Source organism: Pyrus communis, chromosome 5, assembly GCF_041283825.1.
Source record: "Pyrus communis isolate YQ-2024b chromosome 5, ASM4128382v1, whole genome shotgun sequence".
NCBI classification, from domain to species: Eukaryota; Viridiplantae; Streptophyta; class Magnoliopsida; order Rosales; family Rosaceae; genus Pyrus; species Pyrus communis.
In genome coordinates, this window is record NC_142569.1 from 4,316,931 (window position 1) to 4,342,079 (window position 25,149).

Sequence of the window (25,149 nt, forward strand, 5' to 3'; positions counted from 1 at the left end):
TGTATGAAATGGGGAAAGGCAAAAGAGAATGATCTGTTGGGATCTAAATCTCATGTTCAATGCTCATGGGATTCAAATCTCATGTTTTATTCCGGTTAGGAGATGCTACTATGAGACGGAATGTTAGGGCAAAAAGAGTATAAGAAGACCTATGAAGACTTGGAAAGAGAATTTAAAAAAAGATACGAAGTATTTTGAGCTAACAGAAGACTTGACGCAAAACTGAACGCAATAACATTTTGGGATTCATACACCTGACTTCACTTAGTAGAATAAGACTCGGTGGTGGTTGTTGTTTGGGCTAATAAATTGGGAATCTCTCTGCAGAATCTTGTGTTTTAACCTTATTGTTTTGTGCTCTTTTTTCTACTGTTTTTGGTGTACTTTGTTCAGTTGAGGTGGTTTTTTTATTTTTCATGGTAGTAAATCAAAAAGTTAAAGTTGTTGATGAGGGATTTTATGAGTAGCATCTGGTGGTCTGTAATCGAGAATATTGTCTCCCCCTGGTCGATTTCTTTGTTCATTGCTCTTGTGATATTGTTTTGCTTTCTCAAAGAACAAGTTGGCATTGTTTTTTCTTAGCAAAAGGAGAAACTTAGCCTTAATATGGGCTCAAGAGCCTTTCAACTTTGCCTAAAACGACTATCCGCCCTTGAGATCTCACCCGTCGAGCAGGGACGAAAGTCGACCTTAGTGATCCAACGGTGCCGAGTAGAGGGTTGTTGTTAAACGGATAAAAGTTACTCTATGATTAACAAACTGGTCATCTCATATAAAGAGAACATAATAAAACATAAATACTGATTGATTCATAATTAGACAAATCAATGCATAAAACAAAAAGACAAACAACGATATTTTACTTTAAAATAATTGAAACAATGAAGAGGGGAATTTGAACCTGAGCGCATACGGGGAGCACATATGCTCTAGTCAACGTTGCTACTGACTAAGTCCATGTGTGCAACGAGCACAGTTAATCATGCTTGTTATTTATTGGGCATTTCTGACTTAATTTAGAACAGAACTTTTGATGTGAGCCAACACAGATGAGGAGAAAAAACATATGACGTGAGAGGACATATTTGGGTTTCTTGCTTGCTTTCTTTTGAGGTCAGTGTGGAGTTTCGTGGCAATTAAGGTTCACTTCCTCAAAAGCAGAATCGCCAATTTTAACTAAAAATTTAACTAAAACTTTAACTAAAATGTAATGCAAAGCCTCCATATTTGGTATATAGGCGGACGTACCTGAATTCCTTGAAATAATAATGATAAAAATTAACGAAAAGTCTTCAAAAATTTTAGTTTTAATAAAAAATGACAAATAAAAGTGTAAGTGAATAGCATCAAGAAAGGTAAAAATATGATTTTTTTTTTAAAAGTAAATAGTACCGAGAGTCTTCCGTTAAAACACCCCAATTAAGCAATGGCTTGGTCACAAATTACAGCAATATTTGGGTATGGAATAGGGGTGCAAGTTGGCATGATTTCAGCTTTCTGACAGTAAAATTTCGAATCCAAATCCAAAAATTCTCCAATCCGAATATTTTCCAAATTTTTTTAACAAAAATCAAAATGCACTTGACAATTCCAATCGAATTTTTAACCGTGTTCCGAACTTATTCTGAGAAAAAAATTTCAAAAAATTCTGATTTCTTATAGTTACGTATTTTGTTATCAACTTTTGTATTTTAAATTAACCTAATCAGATGAACGGTCATGATGATAAGGTAATCGGAAAATAACCTCGTGGTTTTATCGGACAACGCAGTTTCCTAGTGCAGGCCATTGGATTTAAAATACAGTTTTAGATATATTTTGTTCATTATTTTTAAACATACTTTTATCTATAAAACTAAAATAAAAAAAATGTAGAGCATATTTTCCTATACTAGTATACTCCGCCATCCCCCAGCTTCTTCTCCAATCCAAAATCCCCATGCGAGCACAGAGCACTCCTGCGATATGTTTCATCACACAACTCAAAATTCAAGAGTCCTAGACAAATTGGCCATCTCGTGCAGTTGCAGGCACACATTATCGACGAATACCGCTGCCGCTTTCATGGTAGGAACGAACCGTCTCAACCACTGATCTATCCCCGCTGAAGCATACTACACTGTGAAAGACGTTGCGTGACGTCACTCCATGCTGCAGATAAAAGAGATCCTCAGATTACTTGAGGACTTGAGCACATTTATTGCAAAAGAATGATGTTAAGTATTGTACCTGGGAATTTTCGAAAATCAGGCTCTATTCCGTTGCCATTTATGTCCTTGTGTTTTGGTGTGACATACTTCCCAACAGTTACAACCACGCCAGAGCCATCACGAAGTTCAAATACAGATTGAATTAAACCCTGTCAAAAGCATCAGAGACGCCATCAGAATCATAAAGAGAACTAACCATTAGAAAGCAAGTTGTTGGAATCTAGCTAAATGCAGTTCCGTCACAAGACATATACAATAAACATGCAAAGACAACGTTGAGCAACAGTAAAAACTGAAACAGCGATGGCAAATTTTTTTACCTTGCCAAATGTCCGTTCGCCCACAAGAACCCCTCTACAATTATCATGCAAGGCGGAAGCAACCTGCAATGAGAGCCACCGATGTAAGTGCTTGAATTGTACGAACCAAAAAAATCATACATAATTGGGATAATCGAGCTGCTCACAATTTCACTTGCACTAGCAGTATTGTTGTTCACCAAAACCTGAATTAGAATTTAAGTCAAGAGCCTTGTCACAACTCATAAACTCGAGATGTTTGCAATTACACTTGCCACAAATACAATTCATGGAAACAGATAAAAAGTATCTTAGACATGTACAAGGGCGTACAATAACAGGTGCTGTAACTAATGGTGCAGTATCTGCAACGATGCTTTGTTGGTATTCGGGATCCTTCCCGTCAGTATAAATCACCTGTTCATAATCATCAACAAGAAAAACACCACATTAACACAATCATTCTACTAGCATACAGGAGCTACTTAGAGAACGCAACACAAAGGACTAACGCCAAACACAAACACCACCAATGAGAAAATAAACATGAAAAATGTATCTGCAAAAAGGAAAAAGGAAAAACGCATACCGTCTCCCCTTGATTTAGAAATAGCTTGGCAATTTCTATTCCAGCCTGAAAATATGCGAACAGGTTTAAATAAAGAATCTTTATATTGCAGAATTCATCTGAACAAATTACTAACACGGAACATACAACATAACTGAGTTTGTGCTAAGAATCAATGTTACATGATTGATTGAATACAACTACAGAAAAAGGATGCATGATTTTCCACAAAAATATGTAAATTTTCATTTTATTATTGACAATGGCATTATTGTATAAAGACTTGATAACGACAATTCAATTTCTGTGATTGAAACAATAAATGATGACCACACATGGACTATCTAGCGACATTTTCAAATATTATTGAAATTGTCATTTATTTAGACAATCGTACAGTCTGACAAATACGACCAAGACTAATGGCAAGTCATGATGAATCGAAACATTCACATGACTCATGTATTTATAGAGCCTGATTGAGCAAAAAAAGGAGAGAGATTTACCCTTTTTTTAATGGCTCTATTCTTTTGGAAGCTAGAACAGGATAGAAGTAATAAATTCGTACATCATGTGATCAAAGATAAACTAGCAGTTATAGTTAAGGAGTATATGAGTAATAAACCTACTAGCTAGCTAAAAGATCCACATTGCCAACAAAACCAGTAGTTAGGATGAGCGAAATTCTCCGAGGTGTAATCATCAAACCTAGCATTAACTCAAAAGTTATCTCTCAACTAGCAGTTATAGTTAAGGAGTATATGAGTAATAAAACCTAGTCACTAGCTAAAAGATCCACAAAGAATGAAATTCTGCAAGGTGTAATCATCAAACCTAGCACTAACTTAAAGTTATCTCAAGATCCAGAATGGAAACCTGTACTAGTCCACCACGATTATCTCTAAGATCCAGAATGAAGTATGAGGCACCCATGTCCTGAAGCCGCTTCATAGCTGCAAAATCAATTTTTCCTTCAATATCCACCCTACTACTAACTGACACTATATAAGTCTAGTATAAAGCAAAGGAAGAAGCTGCTACTGCCCTTATAAATAAGGTAAAGCATAAAAATATTGAAGCTAGCGAACTGGGAACAAAACTGAGAAATTTTAAGTATTTAGAAAAATAACAAATGGTTGTGAAGATAATCATGATTCAGCAGGTGTAACGAATTGAAACTGATGATGAATCATAAAAGCAGGTATTTCCATGGTGACATTGCCCAATCTCTATATATTCAGTTGTTTCCTGTAAAATAGGTTTATTACTTTGGATACTATCCCGTTCCTCCTAGATATAGAACAGCCCCAAAGAGAAGGAACATGAAGTAGTTCCTTTTTGCTTTCCATTTACCACTAATGCTTAAAACCAAAAATATGCAAAGAAACACTTTCATGCTCAGAAATTTTACGCATTATAGCAACATGCAACTGATTAGTTTAGATTAAGAATAAGTGATATGTAACATTCAGTTGAATTTGCTAAAACCACATACCAATTACCAAGTCCTTTCTAGCCAATGCATTGAACTCTTTTACTCGCATGTATCCAACAGATCTGGTTCCATTTTCTATTTGTTCCAACCGATAAAAGACAGGGGTTCGAGCAACAAGTTGTCTTTGGACTTCAATAGACTGAATAGGCCCACAATTGCCATGCTTGACCTGAAATGTATGATGATGTTTATTCTCAACAATCATTTAAAAACAAACCAACAAAATGGTAAATTAGCAGTACTCATTGAGAAGCTTAATTTAAATGACAACCTATTTTTGGTAGAGAACCAAAACATCAGTATTCAGTACAAATAGTATCACAACCTTAATAGTAACGAACGTCTCGTTAGGGCCTTGCATCAATGATGATACTTCGAAAGCTGATTTCCCCTTCACATCCAATCCATTAACAGCTAGTACTTCATCCCCCTACCAAATAATAAAATGCAAGAAAACATATAACCAGCAGCCAACACAAAACCCCTTCAAGACTTTATTTGAGTTTGTTGAAAAGCCAAAGTGGAGAGGGAGACATGGAAACAGACATAATATAGGAATACCTGTCTCACACCTGCAGATTGTGCAGGACCATCCAGTACAAGTCCTAGTACCTTCACTTTCACATCTCCGTTTTCATCTGGGACTTCCCTGAGGTTTATTCCAATACCACTCATGTCATACCTCGCCATCTTGGAGAACTTTCATTTCAACATGACAAAAGTGACATATGCCATGGAATAAGATACGCTGTAAAGTTCGTAAATAAACACCAAGTGAAGACAACATGTATGTTTTAAGGGATGACATTCATAAGCAAAGCCCTTAATTTTTCTTCCCATCTTTCCTTAGCACAATGTGTCCTAAGACTAAACCTTGTAGCGTGATGATCATGTAAAGAAACGATATCAGAAGGAAAAATACTAGAAAATCCAAATACAGAGAGACTGAGGACGGGGGCAAATAATGCACTACCTCTTCTGGGGAAAGAAATCGCGTATAAGGGTCACCCAAGCTGGCCAACATTCGCTTAATCATATCATGAGCCTTAGCTCTTGTCTTTATTGAACTACTTCTTATGTCTTCCTTTTTCCTCTACGAAAAACATCTCCAACCATTAATCTCATACACACGCATTATATATACAAATATAAACGCACGAGCGCGGGCACACACGCACATATTATGAACTGAATCAACGAAGTATATAAGCATATGCAAAAACAGAACAATTACTCCCTAATCAAGTCCTTAACTAACTTTCATTCCAGAAATTAACTAACTTTCATTCGGAAATCAACTAACTTTGTTTCACATTTCTCTACAATCAACTTTCGCACGCATCAAAATCGAAGTTCTACAAATGCACACGTGTGTACCTGCCAAGTTTCAGGGAATGAGCTCAAGCGGCCGGTGTTGATAAAGCTGTCATTGACAATTTCCCAAGCCTCCTCCACAATCCCCTCATTGGTCACCGCCGCCGCTGCTTCGGGCACCAAAAACTCCGCCGCTTCACCTCCTTCTTCCTCGCGACAATACTCCGTCGACGGCGGAGAAGAAGAAGGAGAAGGCTCAATTGCTATGGAAGGCGAAGGCGAAGAGACCAAAAGACAGAGCGACAGAGCCCCACCTACGGCTCCAACAAGAGCTTTCTCGGCCCAATTGATCGAATTTCGCTTGAAATTAGATCGAATCGGGGATTTTAGGGTTTCCGATAAGGGCGGTGGTGAGAGTGAGAGTGTGGTGTTGCTGAGCAACAGAACCCTCATCTTCTTCTCCTCCTCCTTCCAATCAGAAATTAAAATTTATTTTTTTATTTAATTTCGCGGGAGTTTAAATACGCGGCGTTTTGACCTTTGTGACAGTTTGACACGTGGGAAGGGGGCCTGTTTGGGTGCGTGTGGGAGTTTAATCCAGTCCCGGGGTAGAACGGACAGCGGTGGGCCAGGGCCAGCTGTTGAGTAGGTGTCCGACTGTCCATCCCTCGGTTGCCAAGTGTTGGATTGTCGAACATGGGACTGGATTAGTTTGGGCCGGATTGAGACGAGCTTAGTCTGGTTCAGTGTATGCGAGTACGCCGTATGAAAACTTAGGATAAGTGCAATCATTTGTTATAATATTATTCCTTTCATATACTCACTTTAAAGGCGCGTCCATCCACTTACATATATATATATATATATATATATTTTTTTTTTTTAACTAAAGTAACTTAGTTCAAATAAAAAATCCTCGAGTCTATCCGATTCCAATACAATCGAAATAAAAGGCGTTAAAGGTTAGTAATAATGTGATTCAAATTTGTATTTGACAATAATCAAACATAAGACTTCTCGTTTATAAATAAATAAGAATATCACTAAACTGTTGTTTGAAGTAACCATCAATTATATAGTCATCGAAATCTATTAAATCATCATCTTTATTATTATATATCCATCGTTATCTTGTAATTAATAATATCATTTTAGAACTAACAAGCTACGAGATACGAAAGTCACACCGACAAAATTCTCCACAAGAGGCAAGTGTGTTGGTGTTATGCGAGGATGGTCAATTTGATTTGATTTAAAAGGATTGCTAAGGTGGCAATCAATCATTGTGAATCTTTTTACATAAAAAATTGTAAATGTATTCTCATTACATTTTTAACTCAAGGAATTGGGGGAGATCGCATTTTGAATATTGTCTAGAAGGAACTTGGCTAAATATATACTTGATTGTGTGGTTCCTACTTTTTCAAGCATAAATTAGCCAATGGAAAAGTACAAATAATTGTGCAAATATACATCTAAGAAATTTTTTACTGTCAGACTTGATCATATTTGATATCAAGCGTTAGATGTAATGTGTTTAAAATTTTAAAGTTGTCAAAATTTTAGGTTTTAACCAAAAAATTATTTTAGACCCAATTATTGAAGAATGATTGAGTTAGTTTATGTGACATCCCACATCACCCAGGGGAGTGATCCTTATATGTATATTCTCATCCCTACCTAGCACGAGGCCTTTTGGGAGCTCATTAGCTTCGGGTTCCATCGGAACTCCGAAGTTAAGCGAGAAGGAAGCTGGAGCAATCCCATGATGGGTGACCCACTGGGAAGTTGCTCGTGAGTTCCCAAAAAACAAAACCGTGAGGGCATGGTCGGGGCCTAAAGCGGACAATATCGTGCTACGGTGGTGGAGCGGGCCCGGGAAGTGGTCCGCCCCGGGCCGGGATGTGACAGTTTAAAATCTAAATTTTAGTGTCACTATGATTTAATGGTATTGTTCTTCACTTGTAAGTGAGATATCTTAGGTTTTGATTCTCGCCAAAGGTGAATTTGAACCATATTATTGCTAGTCCATTATAAGACTTAATTTACTGACACACCCCGATCAAAATCAAGGCGTGCTGACCGTCACGTTTGTAAGGGTTTTGAGTCCAGTCCGTACAAGTGAGAAGGAAAGAGAGAAAGAGGGGGAGTTCGAGACAGAGAGAGATACACGAGCGAATGAGATGATGTGGATGTGGGTGAGTGTGTGGCCTAGATGCAACCAACAAAACCACAAAACAATCACCCCAAAATGACAAATACCCACCAAGGGCAAAGTCGTCATTTCACACATACGGTACGAATAATTCGGGATTGGCTGTCACAACCTACCCCCCTTAAGAAAATTTCATCTCAAAATTCATAACAACAAGTCAAACAAACCACTAGTAATTGAAGAACAACCAAGGATACAAATCTCCATAAAGATAATGTCTCCACATCTTCAAAGCAAAGATAATGGCCGCTAACTCCAAAATCAAGGCGTGCTAGCCGTCACGTTTGTAAAGGTTTTGAGTCCCGTCCGTATAAGTGAGAAGGAAAGAGAGAGACAGAGAGAGACAGAGAGAGGGAGGGAGTTTGAGACAAAGAGAGATACACGGGGGGAAGGAGATGATAAATGTAGGATCATCTTTGGGTGTTGTGTAATTAGTATTCATTCTTCTGGACTGCACTTAGGCTTTATGTGCTCTGATACCAAACTGACACACCCCGACCAAAATCAAGGCGTGACGCCCAACTCGTCTTGATTTCGGTCGCGGTGTGTCAATTTGAAAAGTTATGATAGCTTGTCCCGAATTATTCGCACCGTAGGTGTGAAAAATGACGATTTTGCCCTTGGTGGGTATTTGTCATTTTGGGGTGATTGTTTTGTGGTTTTGTTGGTTGCATCTAGACCACACACTCACCCACATCCACATCATCTCCTTCCTCCGCCGTGTATCTCTCTCTATCTCTCTCTCTTTCCTTCTCACTTGTACGGATGAGACTCAAAACCCTTACAAACGTGACGGCCAGCACGCCTTGATTTTGGTCGAGGTGTGTCAGTTGACAAATACCCACTAAGGGAAAAATCATCATTTCACACTCACAGACGAATAATTCGGGACGGGCTGTCACATTTACTCTCTAACCTCATAGTATAGATACATCATTTGTTCCCAAAAAAAAAAAAAAAAAAAAAAAACCTAAATTTTGGTGGACCAGCCATTTTACTTTAAAGTTGCCTAAATTTTGAAAATTTAGATGTAATGTATTTAAAAATTTAAAGTTGCCCAAATTTTTTAACTAAAAAAATATTTTAGTCCCAACTATTGAATAATGATTGAGTTAGTTTAAAACCTAAATTTAGGGTTTAATTTGGTCTAAATTTAGGGTTAAATTTGCCCAAATTTTAGTTTTAAACCCAAAACTTATTTTAGGCCCATCTATTGGAGAAAGATTGAGTTAGCTTAAATCATAAATTTTAAGTTTAACCCAAGGGTTGGAGATGGTATTCGTCATCGTCGTGTGATTCAGGAGTGTTATAAAGCAAATACAAAATGTGCTATGTGGAATATATTATGATTCAAATGTGTTAGGAATCAAACTCAAAACATACTACGTAAAATACGGGCTTAAAATTTGTTTCCAACCACAGAGCCACTTGTGACGGTTCATATTGATAATTTGACATTGTAGTGCTAAATTATTGGTATGAGACAAAGATAGGTTGATGCCAATTAACAAAAAGTCAAATTATTTATATATATATAATTTTTGTTTTTTTGTGTTTCAAAAAAAAAAATTTATAATTTACAATTCGTTTTAGTAATGACCCAGGGGGAATAGGATCCTCTTTGGATTTTCTTTGTAGAGATCGAGAAGATCAATTAATTATATTTGTTTATTGTACATCTTATGGTTATAAATTATTTTAAAATTTTAATTTAAAAATAAATATAAATAATATATAACAAAAAATAATCTTATAATAGATGATAAACGAACATGATTGATTTATCTTGAATCCTAAAAAGAGGATCTTGAGGATCCGTGTCCGCCCTAGGGACTAATCACCATGTAATTTACTTTAGTGGGGTTTTAAATTCGTGAAGCCGAAAATAATAATTAATTAAAAAATCTGCACACTCACAGAGGAAAGAAAAAAGAAAGAGCGAAAGGAAAGGGTTTTCGGTGCCCCGAGAGAGAGAGAGAGAGGAGAGAGAATTTGGATTGTTATCTTCATCTTCTTCCTCCTTGCGTTCTGTTTGGCAGCAGCGGCGGAAACTCAGAGAGAGGGAGACGAACAGCTGTAAATCCAATACGTTGCCGTATCGGCAGTCTCAGATCTAATAAGGGTTTTCTCACAGAAGGGGAGAGAGAGAATGAGCGGGAGAGGCGGCGGAGGCGTGGCCAGCAATGGCAAGGGCAATACTGGGATTTCCAGCATACCGGCGGGGTCTCGGAAGATGGTGCAGAGCTTGAAGGAGATTGTGAATAACTGCACTGAGCAGGAGATCTACGCTATGCTTAAAGACTGTAACATGGACCCTAACGAAGCCGTCAATCGCCTCTTGGCCCAAGGTCCACCCCCTATCCCTCTCTCTCTCTCTCTATCTCTCTCTCCTCACTTTCTCTCTCTAAAATCTTCTCTCTTTTCAAATTTATTTGTCAAAATTTTATTTTGAATTTGAAGTTTCGGGTTTTTTCTATTTTAGGGCAAATCAAAAAGTTAGTATTGGACTGAGGCATAGCTGTAGTATTGGTGACAGTCCAGTGGATTTTCTGGATTATAAAAGGAAAAATATTTATTGGGTTGAAGGAAATTGTTCATTTGATTTATCAAGTTTTGTGCTTTCCCTACTATTTGGTCTTTCAATTTTCGAAAAATATATATGTCATGCTTTGCTGGGCTGTTTCCCCCTTTTGGGTTTTTGTTTATTTAGTTATTTTCTGGGTTCCCATCTTTCTCACTCGCACTCGTTCACTCATCTTGTTTGAAAAATCATGCTTTGGAAGAAATGAAATCAATGAGTTTTTTACGAGTTTTGTTGTTTAAAACATCAATTATGTCCTTGAAGCATGCTTCTTGTGATTCTTGCTCGGCAAAATCGTGGTTGAAAGTTGAAATATGATCTCTTTTCTGTAATTTTTGGTTTCGTAGGTTGAGTATGTGGAGGTCTTAGTGCTTATATGAATGTGATTTGGTGTGTGTGTGTGTATGGTTTTTGTTGAAACTGCTTCTGATGTAAAGCTTGTAACTTGTGTAGATCCTTTTCATGAAGTGAAGAGCAAACGAGAAAAGAAAAAAGAGGTCCGTGCGTGTCATTTGCCTAATTTCAAGTTCATGTTTTGTCATTTACCTCCCATCCTTGCTCTCTTCATGGTTTATGTACTGAGAAGATTTTATTTTATCCTATCCTTTCTAACGTAACACACACACTCATATTTTTCTTCAGAGTAAGGAGCCGACAGATTCCAGGTCCCGTGGGGCAAGTAACACTTCAAGTTATGGTGCTAGAGGTGGTGACCGTTATTCTGCACGTGGCGGATCAAACCACTTTAGCTCTAATGGTATGTGACAGACCGATGCAATTAAAGTTGGATAATGCTGTTTACACAGTTTGAAAATTTCTACAGAACGTTGATAAACTTAGTCTCACCTATCTGTTTCTTTTCCCCCTCAGATTCTGGTTTTTCGCATGGTAAGTCTGCATACAAGAAGGAAAATGGGACACATGCGTATCCAGGTTCTGCGCCTGGCATGGCAGGACATCACACAGGTCGACGACCTACATCATACAGGTTATAACTATAAAACCTCAAACTGATAGTTCTTTCTCTGATTTAGAAGCATAAAATGCAACTAAATAATATAATTATTAATTTTGAGAAAGTTGCTAACCCTCATCTGTTTGTTCATGTTCTTTGGTTCTCTTTTTTAAACTAGTATTTGAATTTTTCAAAGAAAGCTTTTATCTGTTGAGTGTCTTGTCGCACTTCACTTTCACTGTTACAGGTCACTTCATTTCTAACAACTTTCTGTTCAATATATTAATGCTCTTCTGGACATACTTCAATTGTAAAAGAAGTAAATAATGCAATTAGGCCTTTTTTATGTCTCGAATCTTGACATGAAAATTGCGGAGGAAGTTCCCTCATCTTCATATCTTTGTGAAAACATGCTCTACATTAATCATACATGGTTTGTTTGCATGTCTGTTTGTCTCTAGCAGTTTTTCTCTAGCTGATCATTTTTTTATTACTTCCATAGCCCTTGGGGTGGTATAGATTCCTATTCATGTTGCTATTCATGTTAAAAACATGGGGATGATGCATACTCGATGTGTTGCTCATCTGTTTGTAAATCTGTTGCAGCGATTCTGTGGGGAGTGAAAACAAAGTGCCAACATTGAGCACAGATGATGGAATATCGTCATTCTCACAGCCTTCTTCAGGATATCAGTCTGCATGGGGAGGGGTTCCAGGTCAAGTATCCATGGCTGACATTGTTAAGATGGGCAGGCCGCAAGCCAAGGCTACCACCCTGCCAAACCCCCATAATCATAGTGGTAATCATCATGATGGGGCACCTCCTGCAGCATCATTGCATTACAATTTGCATTCACCGCAAGATCATGTTCCGAAGTTGTCAGCGACCAATGATGAGTGGCCCTTGATTGATCCACCATCTGTTAGCATGTCCTCTGTTCTTGGGGCACCCACAAACTCTGAGCTGTATGCTGATTCATCTAACTTGCCCATCGATAGAGCTAATCAACCTATAAGATCCCAGATAGATGAGGTTGAGGTGGAAGAAGATGATTCTGTTGAGGCACTTCCAAGCCATAATGAGCCTACTTCTGTATCTGGTAGACATTTACAAGAAGATAATTCCGGAGGTGCATCTAATTTTGATAATAACTTGTATGAAGACATAAATTCCTACCAACCACAGAGGCATGCTTTCGAGGAGAATGAAGGTAACCTGATGTTTTTTTTTTTTTTTTTTTCCTTGGGTTTGTCCTGCAACGTCTTTTTCCGCTGTTCTTTCTGACCTATATTTTTCTCAAAGTTCCACTATATATTTCAATACGAACATTGCATAAAGATATGGAAATATTGTGATGAAGGTTTATGTTACTCTGCAAAGAGTATTTTAAGGGGTTATTTGTAACTGAAAACTCAGTTGCAACATGTGCTTTGAAGTTAGTATCTTGAATCAGGGAAGAAAAGCTTAATACTCTAATTTGGTGGATTTTGACCTGAACAGTTTTTTTCTTTTCCATAAATTATAACTAATTTTTTCTCTGGATAGCGAGGTTGCTAATTTAAAGTTTAATAAATTCCAGAATGCTGAATGCCGCTTTTAAGAAATTGTCTTCCCTTTTTTTCCCCAGCTGAAGAAGATGTGTCATCAGTGGCTGCAAACTTGCAGCAACTTAATTTACAAAACGATGATAGGGGAGCAGCTCCTGATGAAGAAAAACCTCCTGTGGTCATTCCTAATCACCTTCAGCTTCATACTCCAGATGTCTTGAACTTGAGCTTTGGAAGTTTCCGATCTGGCCCAGATCCTGCTCTTCCTAGCTCCGATTCATTTGCATCAGAGCCACAGGAAAGTAACTTTGAAGAGACATCTGGGGTCGTAGATGTTTCTGCAATTGCACACTCAGATGCAAGGTATGACCTGGTGATAATAATTCCCTTGATTTTATTGTTGGTTGTTTAGCACCATCTTAAGAATTTTTTTTTTTTTTTTTCCTGCAGAAATCCTGAGTATTATGGAGATGAGCATCTCATGAATGCCTCGGACGAAAATCTAGTTCATAGAACTGTAGCCAGTGCTGGAGATTATGAATCTCCTTCAGTTTCACAAGCAGAGATCTTGAAACAAGAAACCCATGAACCTGATCAGGGGAATCATTATGTGTTCTCTTCTGCACCTGGGTTTGCATATGAGAACTCCCAACAATTGGATGCGGCATTTTCTCACCAACAGACAAGCTCGCAGATGCAGAATATGGCTCCTTTTTCGAATGTGATGGTAAGGCGGTGAACTATTTTTTTTAATTTTATTTGTTGTGTTAATTGTTTTGAGGTACTATTGCAGTCTCCACATAATAATTGATTCTGGTTTGAGCAATATATTGCCAGTTGGTTGGGATGCCAACATCATTGGACCTGGAGATCTTACATGTTAGAGCCTTTAGATCGACTGCATTGGAGTCTTTAGATTCACATCATTATATACATCACATGTAATGCTAGTGCTGAATGTATTGTATGTTTTTTTTTTTTAATTACCAAGTGTTGCGAGTGTGTTTTGTCTGTATGTTCACATTGTTATATACATTACATAAGCATTGGAAAATTAAAACTGGAAGATAAAAGGGGCATGAGATGAAGCTTAACCTTTAGTATCATCATACCTTAGATCATTCGGTTCTGTTGGTGTGTTTGTTTGTCTTAGAGTGATGTGGTTGCATTTTGCAAATCCTGTTTGTTACTGTTAGTTGAGTCTCGTTTCTCATATTTTCTTTAAAGCAGGCATATACAAATTCATTGCCCAGCACTCTGTTAGCTTCAAGTGCTCAAGCTGCAAGGGAGGATTTTCCATACTCACCATTCCCCATGACCCAATCTATGCCCACAAAGTATGGCAGTGCGGCTTCTTCTATCAGCGGTCCCACCATCTCCATGGCAGAGGTTTCTTCCTTAATATTGTGTATTAAGCTTATCAATTATTCTTTTAGTTGATAGTTTGACTGGCATAAAAATACTAGAACATTTTTACAACTTACATTGTGGATGTACGTTTCTTATGCTTGCAAAGAAAAAGAATTACGTGCAGATGTTAACACATTCTTGTTGACTGAGATTCATGCTTAAATCCAAGAAACTTATTGTAACATAGTCAAACTAGTTTAAGTTGGCTGAAATTTTGCATTGTATTCATTATGTTATATAGAGGCCATGGATTATTTGTGAAATTGGTTGTCTTGTGCTAACTCATCATCATTCTGCTAAAGTTATATCCTTAGTTTCTTAAGGGAAAGATTCATTACTTATCCGTTCTAATTACATATTTCTTGTCAGCCTGCACATTTTCTTTGGTTAGTTGCCTCTGTTTTCTGTATTTCGTGTGCATGTTCCATTGCTGTGGAAATCTTCTTGAAATTGTTTGGTTAGTTGCCTCTGTTTTCTGTATTGCGTGTGTTTGTTATGTACGACAAGTCGATATAACGAAATTGTTCTTGTTCGAGGTTTTTTTGGTCAACTTATTTCTCTATTGCTCTGATCAAATCCGGACATGTTAGAGATCTCAAATTTTCTTCCAATTGTTTTATTGTGGTTACACAGGCATTGAGAGCTGGTGGTATTTCTGCACCTCAGCCTACTCCACAGGGCCTGCCTGGTGCTAATGTTGCTACTGGACCAGCTCTTCCACAACACCTTGCTGTGCACCCTTATTCTCAACCTACTCTTCCGCTAGGGCATTTTTCAAACATGATCGGTTATCCTTTCCTGCCTCAGAGCTACACATATATGCCGTCAGCTTTCCAGCAGCAATTTACTGGTAACAGCACATATCATCAGTCTCTGGCTGCAGTTCTCCCACAGTATAAAAATAGCGTCTCTGTTAGCAGTTTGCCTCAGTCTGCTAATATTCCGCCAGGTTATGGGTTCAGTAGTTCAACCAGCATTCCTGGTGGAAACTTTCCTTTGAATCCACCCTCGGCACCTACAGGCTCTACGATGGGCTATGACGATGTTGTAAACCCTCAGTACAAGGACAATAGCCATTTGATCTCACTTCAGCAGGTAATTTGTTATCTTGGTTAAAAACTCATGAAAGTGCTTATCCTTTCGTTCGTTTAACAGTATATTCTCAAAGCAAACAACTACTATTCTGCAATCAGTAAAACTCATTCTTCTTGTTCTTTTTTCTTTGTCAGCAGCAAAATGATAACTCGGGCATGTGGGTTCATGGACCTGGTTCCCGAGCAATGTCCGCTGTTCCAGCCAGCAACTATTACAGCTTTCAGGGGCAGAATCAACAGCACGCAGGGTTCCGGCAAGCTCAGCAACCACCGCCTTCACAGCAGTATGCTGGAACTCTCGGTTACCCTAACTTTTATCACTCTCAAACCGGGATGTCCCTAGAACACCAGCAGCAGCAAAGTTCGAGGGACGCATCCCTGGGCGGCTCACAAGGTGGCCAACCCTCGAAGCAGTCGCAACAGCAGCTATGGCAGAACAGCTACTAATTCCCAGTCATCTCCTCCCTCTCCTCAAGGTTTTTTTGGGGTCTCGTAGTGAGTTTGAAAGTGGCCGATCAGAGGCGTTTACTGCGGTCGGAATAATCGTCATCATGTATCATTATTTGGTCATAAGAGGAAGAGAGCTTGGCTTGGCTGCTGCCCTGTCCCTGTCCCCGTGCCTGTGCCTGTGCCACGAGAGAGATTGTATTTCTAGATATTGTTTTCTTGCTCACCATGTTTAACCTGTTACCTTAGGTAAAAACAAGTGTGCTAATTTGGATTAGTGGATATTTTACTACGATCCTTTTCGTTTCTTTTCTCTCCTGTTTTCTTGTTCAGTTGTGTTTTTGGTTTTTCCCGTAGTCTCCTCCGAATGAAATTTGTGCATTTCTTAGCTAAATACAAATTAGAGAGTAAATCACAATGCGTAGAAAACGCTTGCGGGTTTACTAACTAGCTCTTGATCTAGTAACATTACATTTGATCAAACGGGAGAAGAATTTTTTATGTTCAACTAGTTAATCAGGTGAACTGTCGAACTCATCGAGTATAGAGCGAGACAAGTTCCTGATCTAATAAAATTTTTTTTGGTCAAACGGTAGAATAATTTATGTTCGACAGTTGAATCAGATGGACTGTCGAACTCACTGACTAAAGAGCGAGGCCTGTGTGACCTACATATAGAGCTTGTGTTCCTAAGAAGTGGGACAGAATTGTCGGACAATCCACTTATTGTCTTTCTAAAGAGGAATTCACACTCAAATGAATTGAGGAGCTTCCTACAACTTAAAAGTTCCAAGCTTTAAACATTTCTCAGGAAAAAGAATGGAAATTAAATTGAACTTCACCCTGCCACCTTCATTTTGTGGTAAGTAACCAAGAACATTTCTAACCGATCCAACCAAAGGGTCATAGGGCTAAAAATAGTTTGGAATGACACGAAAACCGTCTCCAATTAAAGGCTAGGTCAAAGGGCTTGTGGACCCTATGAGGCTCAAATCAGGCCAGCGGGCTGGCTATTTCCAACCAGCCATCCAACGCTAGAATGTCAAGCTTGACATTTTGCCAGCCATCCAGCTCCAGAATGTTAAGCTTGACATTTTGCCAGCACTCTAGCTCAGCCCATTTGAATGCCAACGCCTACCGAGCGTCATCATGACACCAGTTAGCAACGGCTAGCTAATGTCAGGTTAGTGTTGGAATTTGAATTTTTTTTTTTTGGATGAATTTTATATTTTTTTCCCTATAAATACCTACACCATTCATACAACATTGAAAGCTGAAAATAAGAAGTGCCATGTGGATAAGAATCCTATCTAAAATTTTCACAACCCATTACATCTCGACATGTGGCACTCGAAATCCTATCAGAAAAATTATTAAGATTACATAAAGATAAGAAATCTGAAAAGTTACTCACATTAGCGACATATGCCACTTGAAATCATATCCAAAAAATTATTGAGAATATATAAAAATAAGAAATTTGGAGGCTTATTCATTGGCGACAAGTGACACTCAAAATATGTCTGAAAATCTTATTTTAATATGATAGTTTAATTTAACCGTATTAATTTAATTAAAATAATAAATTATGTTTAACCTATGACTATTTGGCCCCCTCAGTTGGAGATGATTTTTTATCAAAGAGTTATGTTTCACCTATGGATCTTTGGTCTCCTCTGTACGAGATGGTATAAAATATGGTCCATCACTTTTTATTAAAATATAATTTTTTGTAGCACTATAGGGCTAAAGAAAACATTTTGACCCTCCTTTTGATTGAATATGGCCTAAGCTTCTCCCTCTCTTGTTTTATCGTCGCACAAGCACTTCTCTTTTCTTCATTACGTACCTTTCTTCTAACTTTTCACATGGTTTTGCTTTTCATGGTTGTTCTCTTGTTTCTTTAGGTAAACTTTAGCATTTGTTATTTGCTTGTTGGTTGGTTCTTCTGTTTTACTTTGCTTTTCATGGTTCTTCTACTTCTCTCTCCCTCCGACTCTCTTTTCTCTTCTTTTTCTCCTTTTTTTTTTCCCTCTACTTTTTTGCCCTTTTTTCCTATGCTTTTCTTTTGTAGAGGCTTCTGGTGAGCGTCTCTTATTTTCTTTTCCTTTTCTCTTCCTTTTCGAATTCGGGAACCGGCCACAACCCGATGAACCCCAACCGGCACCTGCCAATCCGTGAAGGAAGGAAGGTGCAGAAGATTTGTGGATCAAAAAGGACGGGCCGATTGTTGAACCGCCTCCGTCGTTTCGACTGTACGGATGGACGGACGAGATAGATTGCGGTGCCGCCGCTGGACTTGAGGAAACTGATATCAAAAGGTCGTGATTTGGCAGGATGGCTCTGTCTGTCCAATATCCAAATCGACATCGAACCATCCTAGCAGAAGCAGAAGCAGTCTAATTTCTTATTTCCCACCTCCAAAATTAAATCACACACTGTCCTCAAGGTGTGGAAAAAAGAAAAAAAAAGTAACTAAAATATTACATTACGACACAAATAAAAATAGAAAATAAACTAAACAGAATATAAAATAAGAAACAAAACAAAAACTAAAAGAAAAATAAAAGGAATGAATCCATCGGGATTCGAACTCAAGACCTCGGGGTACAAGCTGAGCTGTGCACGAAACACATGGAGCCACACGTGCTAGCTCCCACGTGTGTCAAACCCCAACAAATGCAGTTATAAAAGCTGGTTTAACAGCTTCACTCTCATTCTTCACCATAGCAGCTGTTGGCCTCTCTCTGTGGAAGCTGCTCCACTCAAGCCTCTCTCGCTTTTGGTCATTTCCACCTGCAATTCAAAACCAAAAGAACCCACACCTCCATGTCTGCAAGTCTCGCCCTCTCGCTTCGAATTTCAAAGAGCCACGCCTCCATTTCATCTAAGCCCAAATCCCTCGGAATCAAACATGAAAGGTAAAAAGTGTCTCATTTTCCTCCAATCTCATCTCCATTATTAGCTCAAGGGAAAATAAATGCGAACTATCTCATGCATGCATGATTATTGGAGGAAGAAGCATCCTCTGCTTGTCTCTTATTGTTGCTCACACCTTTTTTCCAAATTCACCAATAATACAGTTGAAGTAGATGTACATATACAGTACATCATACGTATGTGATTATTCTTTGTTGAGTTGATTTGTAAACTTGGCATTTGTTTATGCTATAATGCTGATGGATGTTTTCTGTATGTGATTATTCGTGGCTTTACCTTTGTATGTGGACCATTAAACCTTTTACTTACATCTCGATATTGATAATGGTTGGTTCTCACTTGTTCTGGAGTATCGAATGTCTATTTTTTGAGGGAAAGCAGTCGGTTGTAGCTTGTTTTCACTCTGCCCACTTTTTTACTGCCTGGCAACATAAATTGGAAACCTTTGCTTTCGTTAGATTCCATTAGAAAATATGCCCGCGCTTTGCTGTGGGCGTCGAATGTATTAGTCTCAATATGCATGAATAGTTTCCACACAAAGCAACGAAAAAGACTTTGTAGCACCTTTGGAATATCCGTACGAAATCTCTCTCTCTCGGTTTCTCTCACTGTCACCCTCCCACTCCTGAATCGAAGATCCGCACGAAATCTCTCTCTATCACTCTCTCCCTCTGCAAGCGGCGTGGCCACTGTCCCTCTCTGTCTGCCCTCACCATCAATCCCAATCCCAAAATTAAGATGACAAAAGTGGCCAGCAACTCTTTAATTCTAGCCGCGTGATCCTAACCCTAGATGAATATTTTCGTCGTTTGAACACCCAAAGGGCCGGCCTCATTAACAACTGGGGTAAGCCCAGCAAACACAGCCTAAAACGAACTAACCCAGCAGCAAAAGCAGTGGTACAAAAACTCAGTGGCATGGTCGTAAATAAAATGAAATTGGGTCCCAAACACTGTTCATTTAAACAGTGCAATTGAAAACCCTTCTTTAGACTAAAGTAACATTATTATAGGAAAACTAATAAAAAAAAGTTTAACATTGAAAATAAATAAATAAATAATACCAGAATTGACTTTTTAATGTAAATTTTTCGTTAAAATGAATATTATTCGTTAAAGTCTTTATTATTATTCATCGTCTCCTCAAAGTTAATGCAGGATAGAAGCCTTCGAGTGACGCATAACTGACTATCTTCGGCGGCTGCGGCCTTGTCCTTTCCACCATCATCAGCCTATTTGGAGTCAATGTCGATGGAATCCCCGGGACAAAGTACACACCCTATGCCTTCGGTTTGTTTTCAGCCCTCCTCGTCGTTCCATGAGTCGTCCTGATTGCACTCGGGTTGCTCTACTTTGGGGTGAAAAAGCCTGTCACAGGACAGCAAGTTCGAGACAGAAAGTTGGAGCTTCAAAAGTTAAAGGAGTTTCAGCTCGAGAGAAACACCGCCGGGGTTCGTAACAAAGTGTCTCGGAGTAACTTACCCAACGGCTGGTGATGTGTCGACCCGCAAGACTTCATTAACCTTCGTATACGATCCTACCGGTTTTTCAATTGTTGTGCTACGGGTCGGGCCCTAAGGGCCTCTTAATATTTTGTAAACTAAAGAACATGTAAGTTAATAATTGATTTATTACTTAAGAACTAATAAACGTGCTTATTCTTATTCATGACACATTATTTATTTATAAATTTTATCTTCCTAACATTACCCATATATATTAACATTAAAACTTTGTGTCGGTTCAATAGCAAGTTTACAAAGTTTGAGTCTTTGAGTCTTTGTTTATAGAAATTTGTTATAATACCAATTACAGTTGCCTATGTAAAAAGAAGTTTTTTAAAATTAAAGTTCAAATGTTATTTTCGATCAATTATGTTATAAGAAAATTTGAATGGGCTAATTATTTTATCAATTGATAAAGGATTGGTTAAAAAACTAGATTATGTAAACTTAATTAGTGCATTTGTGTCTAAATATTTAAGTAATGTTTGTATATATATTTTTTTGATATTAATTTTTAATGATATTTGATCTAAAAATAAAAATTTTCATATATCTAACAAATATTTTATTATACATACAATGTATAAAGGGTTAGACGTCAAAGAATCTATGACCCCACTTCGAAGGCTCACCTAGGATTCCAAATTTTCAGAACCAACTCTTTTGAAAATCGAAAAGACTTATAATGTCATTTTAGTCGTGTGATACCAAAAATCGAATCCAGACGTGCCGTAACGAATTTATCCCCTTAGGCTTGGAGGATGTTTTGTGGGTGGCGGTGTATTCGAACAGTTATGGCGGTGTAAATGCACACCACCTACAAGAAAACAACGTTCGTAGCCTTTCCACGTCCTTCCCTTTTTCGCATAGTTAAAGTTTTTCAACATTTTCTCCTGCAGAAATCAAACAAAGGCATTGCCTTTTTGGATTTGAGCAACACTGTTACCTTCTTTCCTGGGTAAGCTCCTCCTCTCATCTCATTTCCTAGAGATAGAAATCATCTTTTATTCACTCAAAAACCCATAATTTACCATTTAAATTCATCATTTTTTTTGCCCTCTAATTTTTCAGGGACAATTTTCTCTCTCTCCCACTTGATTTTTGTTTCTTGGGTATTTCTTATATTTGCTTTCTGGGTCTGTTTGCTTATATGGGTAGATTTTATTTGTTTGCTTGCAAGTTCTTCTGTTTCCTTGTTTAGCTTGGACTTGGAGCCTTGCAGGTTGCAATGTCTGTAAATTTTTGACACTCAGAGATGGAAAGTTTGAATCTTTATCAGTTATGCTGTCCAAAATTATGAATGCAAACTGCAAACTGCAATCCATGGACTGAAATTATAATTCATTATTTAATTGTAGTCAGGTTTTGATAATTTTTCCAAACATTGCAGTATTTAGCTGTGATCAAGAATTGCAACTGAACGTTGTGATTGTCCGTTCTCCTTGGGCTTCTGAGAATATTAGCTGATTGTTATGTGCACTGATGGAACACAGAAAGAGTAGGGTGGGGGAGAACGGTTCTTCTTCCCATTGCAATAACACGAAGAAACCGGATAACCATAGAAATAGTCCTAGTAGAGATCCAATGCCTGGGAGTGATCTTTGGAAAGATGGGCTTATTTGTGCTTTTGAGTTTATTCGGAGCCGGAAGAAACCAATCAGTTCAAAACCTGGTCCAAGGATCCCGATCAAACAACAAGCAGATGGTGAGCAAGAAAGGGTGTGCGTTCCTTCTTACGGATTTTCTGATTCTCCATCCCAAATGGAAGATAGAAGCCAGCAATCAGGCCAAGTTCAGGATATCGAAAGATTTGAGGGTGGTCATTGGGTTCCAATTGGGTGGGTTAGGATTTCGGAAATTGTACAAACTGTGCAAGCAAATGCTAGTTGGCCCTCTCAGCAGGTTGTGATGGATGGTGAAGATGACTTCACTGTTGCAGATTTAGCAGCTCCGTATTGGGAGCGTCCGGCAGGGCCCATTTGGTGGTGCCATGTCTCTGCAGGCCACCCCACGGTTGAAGCATGGCTCAGGAATGCCCAGTGGCTTCACCCTGCAGTTGGCTTAGCTTTAAGAGATGAAAGTCGACTTATCAGTGACAGGATGAAGCACCTGCTATACGAGGTAAATTGCGTTTGTTATATCTGAAATTGCTAAATAATTAGTAGTATTGGTTTGTAAAGCCTGTTGCAGTAATTCGCAGGATTGTAACAAAGTGACCGGCTTTCAGCTCAAACTTTTTCGGAATCTGGTTTTGTTGAAGAGTTGATTTTGAACATGCTTTGATGCCTCTATCCAGGTCCCAGTTAGGGTTGCTGGGGGGTTGCTATTTGAGCTTTTGGGTCAGTCTGCTGGGAATCCATTTATTGATGAGGATGATGTCCCCATTGTGCTTCGATCGTGGCAAGCGCAAAACTTCCTTGTAACGGTTTTGCATATCAAAGGCTCTGTGTCAAGTATAAATGTGTTGGGTATCACAGAAGTTCAGGTTGTTCATCCTTGATTGATCCTTTCATTGGCTTTGATCTTCTTACTGTGTTACGTTGTTTGTGCATTGAACTTAAAAATTGGTGGTTTAATCCTTTGATATGGTTAGGAACTTCTTTCAACTGGAGGCTATAATGCACCGAGAACAGTGCATGAAGTCATAGCACATCTAGCTTGCCGCCTTTCTCGATGGGATGACAGGTAACTTTAACACTATCATTCTGATTTAGCAAACATTACAGCAGCCTACCTACTGTGGAAATGGCACATCAATTATTGGTGTTGGCTCATGCATGTACCACAACTAATTCTCTTCCGTTGTCCATAATGTTATGTATGCATTGTTACATGTTTGTCATTTTTTATTCCCTGACTTGTGGTTGCCTTAAATGTCTCCGCTGTTTCAGGTTATTCCGTAAGTCCATATTTGGAGCAGCAGATGAGGTTGAATTAAAATTTATGGACAGGTTCTTCCATATGCATACAACCATTCCTTGTAAAGTAACATTACGTCGTTAATTACTATTTAGTTTGTACTTCACTTATGACTTTACCTTCTTTTTTAATAGGAGAAACCATGAGGATATGAATCTTTTCACTGTGATCCTCAACCAAGAAATCAGAAAGCTATCGACACAGGTATGCTGTATCTCCTTGCTAGCAAATTCCGGTTGATGTGAAAATTGCTCGATTATATATTTGTGTTTATTCTTGTTGAAAGGATCTAGCAAAGATGAAAAACCTGAACTTCTAGTAAGAGAATGGCTTCTATGAGCCGTTGGATCTCACTCCTAGTAAGACAATTGGCTTCTATGAGCCGTTGGGGTGCGGCTGTGTGAGTGACTGAGTGATATACTAATGTACAGATCTTGCACATCGAAATGGAAGCAAGAAACTGAGTCAGTCGGAAAGGAATATATTTTCTTAAGATGTTACTGAATCTACCCTACTCCCATTATTTCTACGGGTCTAACTGTATACTTGGTGATTGGGTGCATACGTAATATATAACCCGTAGCCACCATATGCATGTGGTATCGTATTCCCTATGGCCTTCAATACCCCTTCCCTGTTGAAGTGGAAAAATCGAGTCCGGCTAACATTTAGGTTTAGCATCTAGGCAGTCAGTAGAAACATTTTGTTTGACTGTCCTTTGAGGTTACCCTGCCATTCAAATTAATAGATTTTGTTAGCAAACTCTCCATTGCAGGTTATCAGAGTGAAGTGGTCACTTCATGCACGAGAAGAGATTGTATTCGAGCTTCTCCAACATTTGAGAGGAAATGCCGCAAGAACCTTGTTAGAGCAAATAAGAAAGAGTACAAGGGAAATGATTGAGGAACAAGAAGCAGTTCGCGGCCGCTTATTTACCATTCAGGACGTGATGCAGAGCACTGTTCGTGCATGGTTACAGGTCTGTACACATTCTTAGGTTTTAACTGTAAAACTCTTCATTGTTCGGATATTTTTACTGTAAAATTATCGTCCTGAATGTTAAACCAGGATCGAAGCCTTCGAGTGACGCACAACCTGACTGTTTTTGGTGGCTGCGGCCTTGTGCTCTCGGTCATCACTGGGCTATTTGGAATTAATGTTGATGGAATGCCGGGTGCAGAGAACGCTCCATATGCCTTCGGTGTATTTTCAGCCATTCTCATCTTTATAGGAACTGTGCTGATTGCGGTCGGGCTGCTCTACCTTGGGTTGAAAAAACCGGTCACTGGAGAGCAAGTTGAGGTTAGAAAGTTGGAGCTTCAAGAGTTGGTTAAGATGTTTCAGCACGAGGCAGAGAATCATGAAGTGGTTCGTAAACATGCGTCTCGCAACAATCTAACCCCAACAGCCGGCGATGCTTTCCTACGTGATGCAGATTATGTCATGATTCAGTGAGTATGATACAATTGTTGGTGTACCGTTTATACACCAACAGTCGGATTTTGCGGAAACAGAAACAAAGAGAATAGGAAGAGTATGGTTCCTGGTGATGCCTTCACGAAATATAGATGTATAACGGATATATCGTAGTTCTGGAAAGTGTTATTGACAAAGTTTATAGTTCAATCACGATCGTTTGTGAGTTCATGT

General features: G+C 38.6%; 3 protein-coding genes and 1 long non-coding RNA gene across 9 annotated transcripts; 3 read left to right on the forward strand and 1 right to left on the reverse strand.

The window, feature by feature from the left end:
* Positions 1-1,771: 1,771 nt before the first annotated feature.
* Positions 1,772-6,379, reverse strand: LOC137725659 (Peptidase S41 family protein). The gene is made up of 12 exons (XM_068464429.2): positions 5,950-6,379; positions 5,546-5,665; positions 5,134-5,271; positions 4,898-5,002; positions 4,573-4,741; positions 3,954-4,030; positions 3,099-3,143; positions 2,843-2,926; positions 2,677-2,715; positions 2,531-2,593; positions 2,230-2,359; positions 1,772-2,151 (listed from the first exon to the last, which is right to left on the reverse strand). Exons 1-12 carry the CDS (start codon positions 6,337-6,339, stop codon positions 2,096-2,098), a joined length of 1,416 nt encoding a protein of 471 aa, XP_068320530.2. The 5' UTR covers positions 6,340-6,379; the 3' UTR covers positions 1,772-2,095.
* A 2,667-nt stretch (positions 6,380-9,046) lies between these two features.
* Positions 9,047-16,449, forward strand: LOC137725297 (uncharacterized). Of its 4 annotated transcripts, none has more exons than XM_068463936.2 (10): positions 9,047-10,449; positions 11,136-11,179; positions 11,325-11,439; positions 11,553-11,670; positions 12,244-12,848; positions 13,266-13,548; positions 13,636-13,912; positions 14,413-14,574; positions 15,229-15,690; positions 15,825-16,449. In XM_068463936.2, the coding sequence occupies exons 1-10, from the start codon at positions 10,251-10,253 to the stop codon at positions 16,134-16,136; spliced, it is 2,577 nt and encodes an 858-aa protein (XP_068320037.2). In that variant the 5' UTR covers positions 9,047-10,250; the 3' UTR covers positions 16,137-16,449. The 4 variants fall into 4 exon arrangements, with proteins under 4 accessions (XP_068320037.2, XP_068320039.2, XP_068320038.2 ...); XM_068463938.2 differs by having other exon boundaries at positions 15,828-16,449; XM_068463937.2 differs by having other exon boundaries at positions 14,416-14,574.
* A 2,272-nt stretch (positions 16,450-18,721) lies between these two features.
* LOC148696589 (uncharacterized) lies at positions 18,722-20,781 on the forward strand. The gene is made up of 2 exons (XR_015962297.1): positions 18,722-19,057; positions 20,234-20,781. It is a non-coding gene; the product is annotated as an uncharacterized LOC148696589 (long non-coding RNA).
* A 511-nt stretch (positions 20,782-21,292) lies between these two features.
* Positions 21,293-25,144, forward strand: LOC137724545 (uncharacterized). 3 transcript variants are annotated; one of them, XM_088693862.1, is made up of 9 exons: positions 21,490-21,538; positions 21,761-21,842; positions 21,971-22,701; positions 22,877-23,065; positions 23,174-23,265; positions 23,472-23,531; positions 23,634-23,703; positions 24,275-24,478; positions 24,568-25,144. In XM_088693862.1, the coding sequence occupies exons 3-9, from the start codon at positions 22,063-22,065 to the stop codon at positions 24,952-24,954; spliced, it is 1,641 nt and encodes a 546-aa protein (XP_088549988.1). In that variant the 5' UTR covers positions 21,490-21,538; positions 21,761-21,842; positions 21,971-22,062; the 3' UTR covers positions 24,955-25,144. The 3 variants fall into 3 exon arrangements, with proteins under 3 accessions (XP_068319409.2, XP_088549988.1, XP_088549989.1); XM_068463308.2 differs by lacking the exon at positions 21,761-21,842 and having other exon boundaries at positions 21,293-21,538; XM_088693863.1 differs by lacking the exon at positions 21,490-21,538 and having other exon boundaries at positions 21,689-21,814.
* Positions 25,145-25,149: the final 5 nt, after the last annotated feature.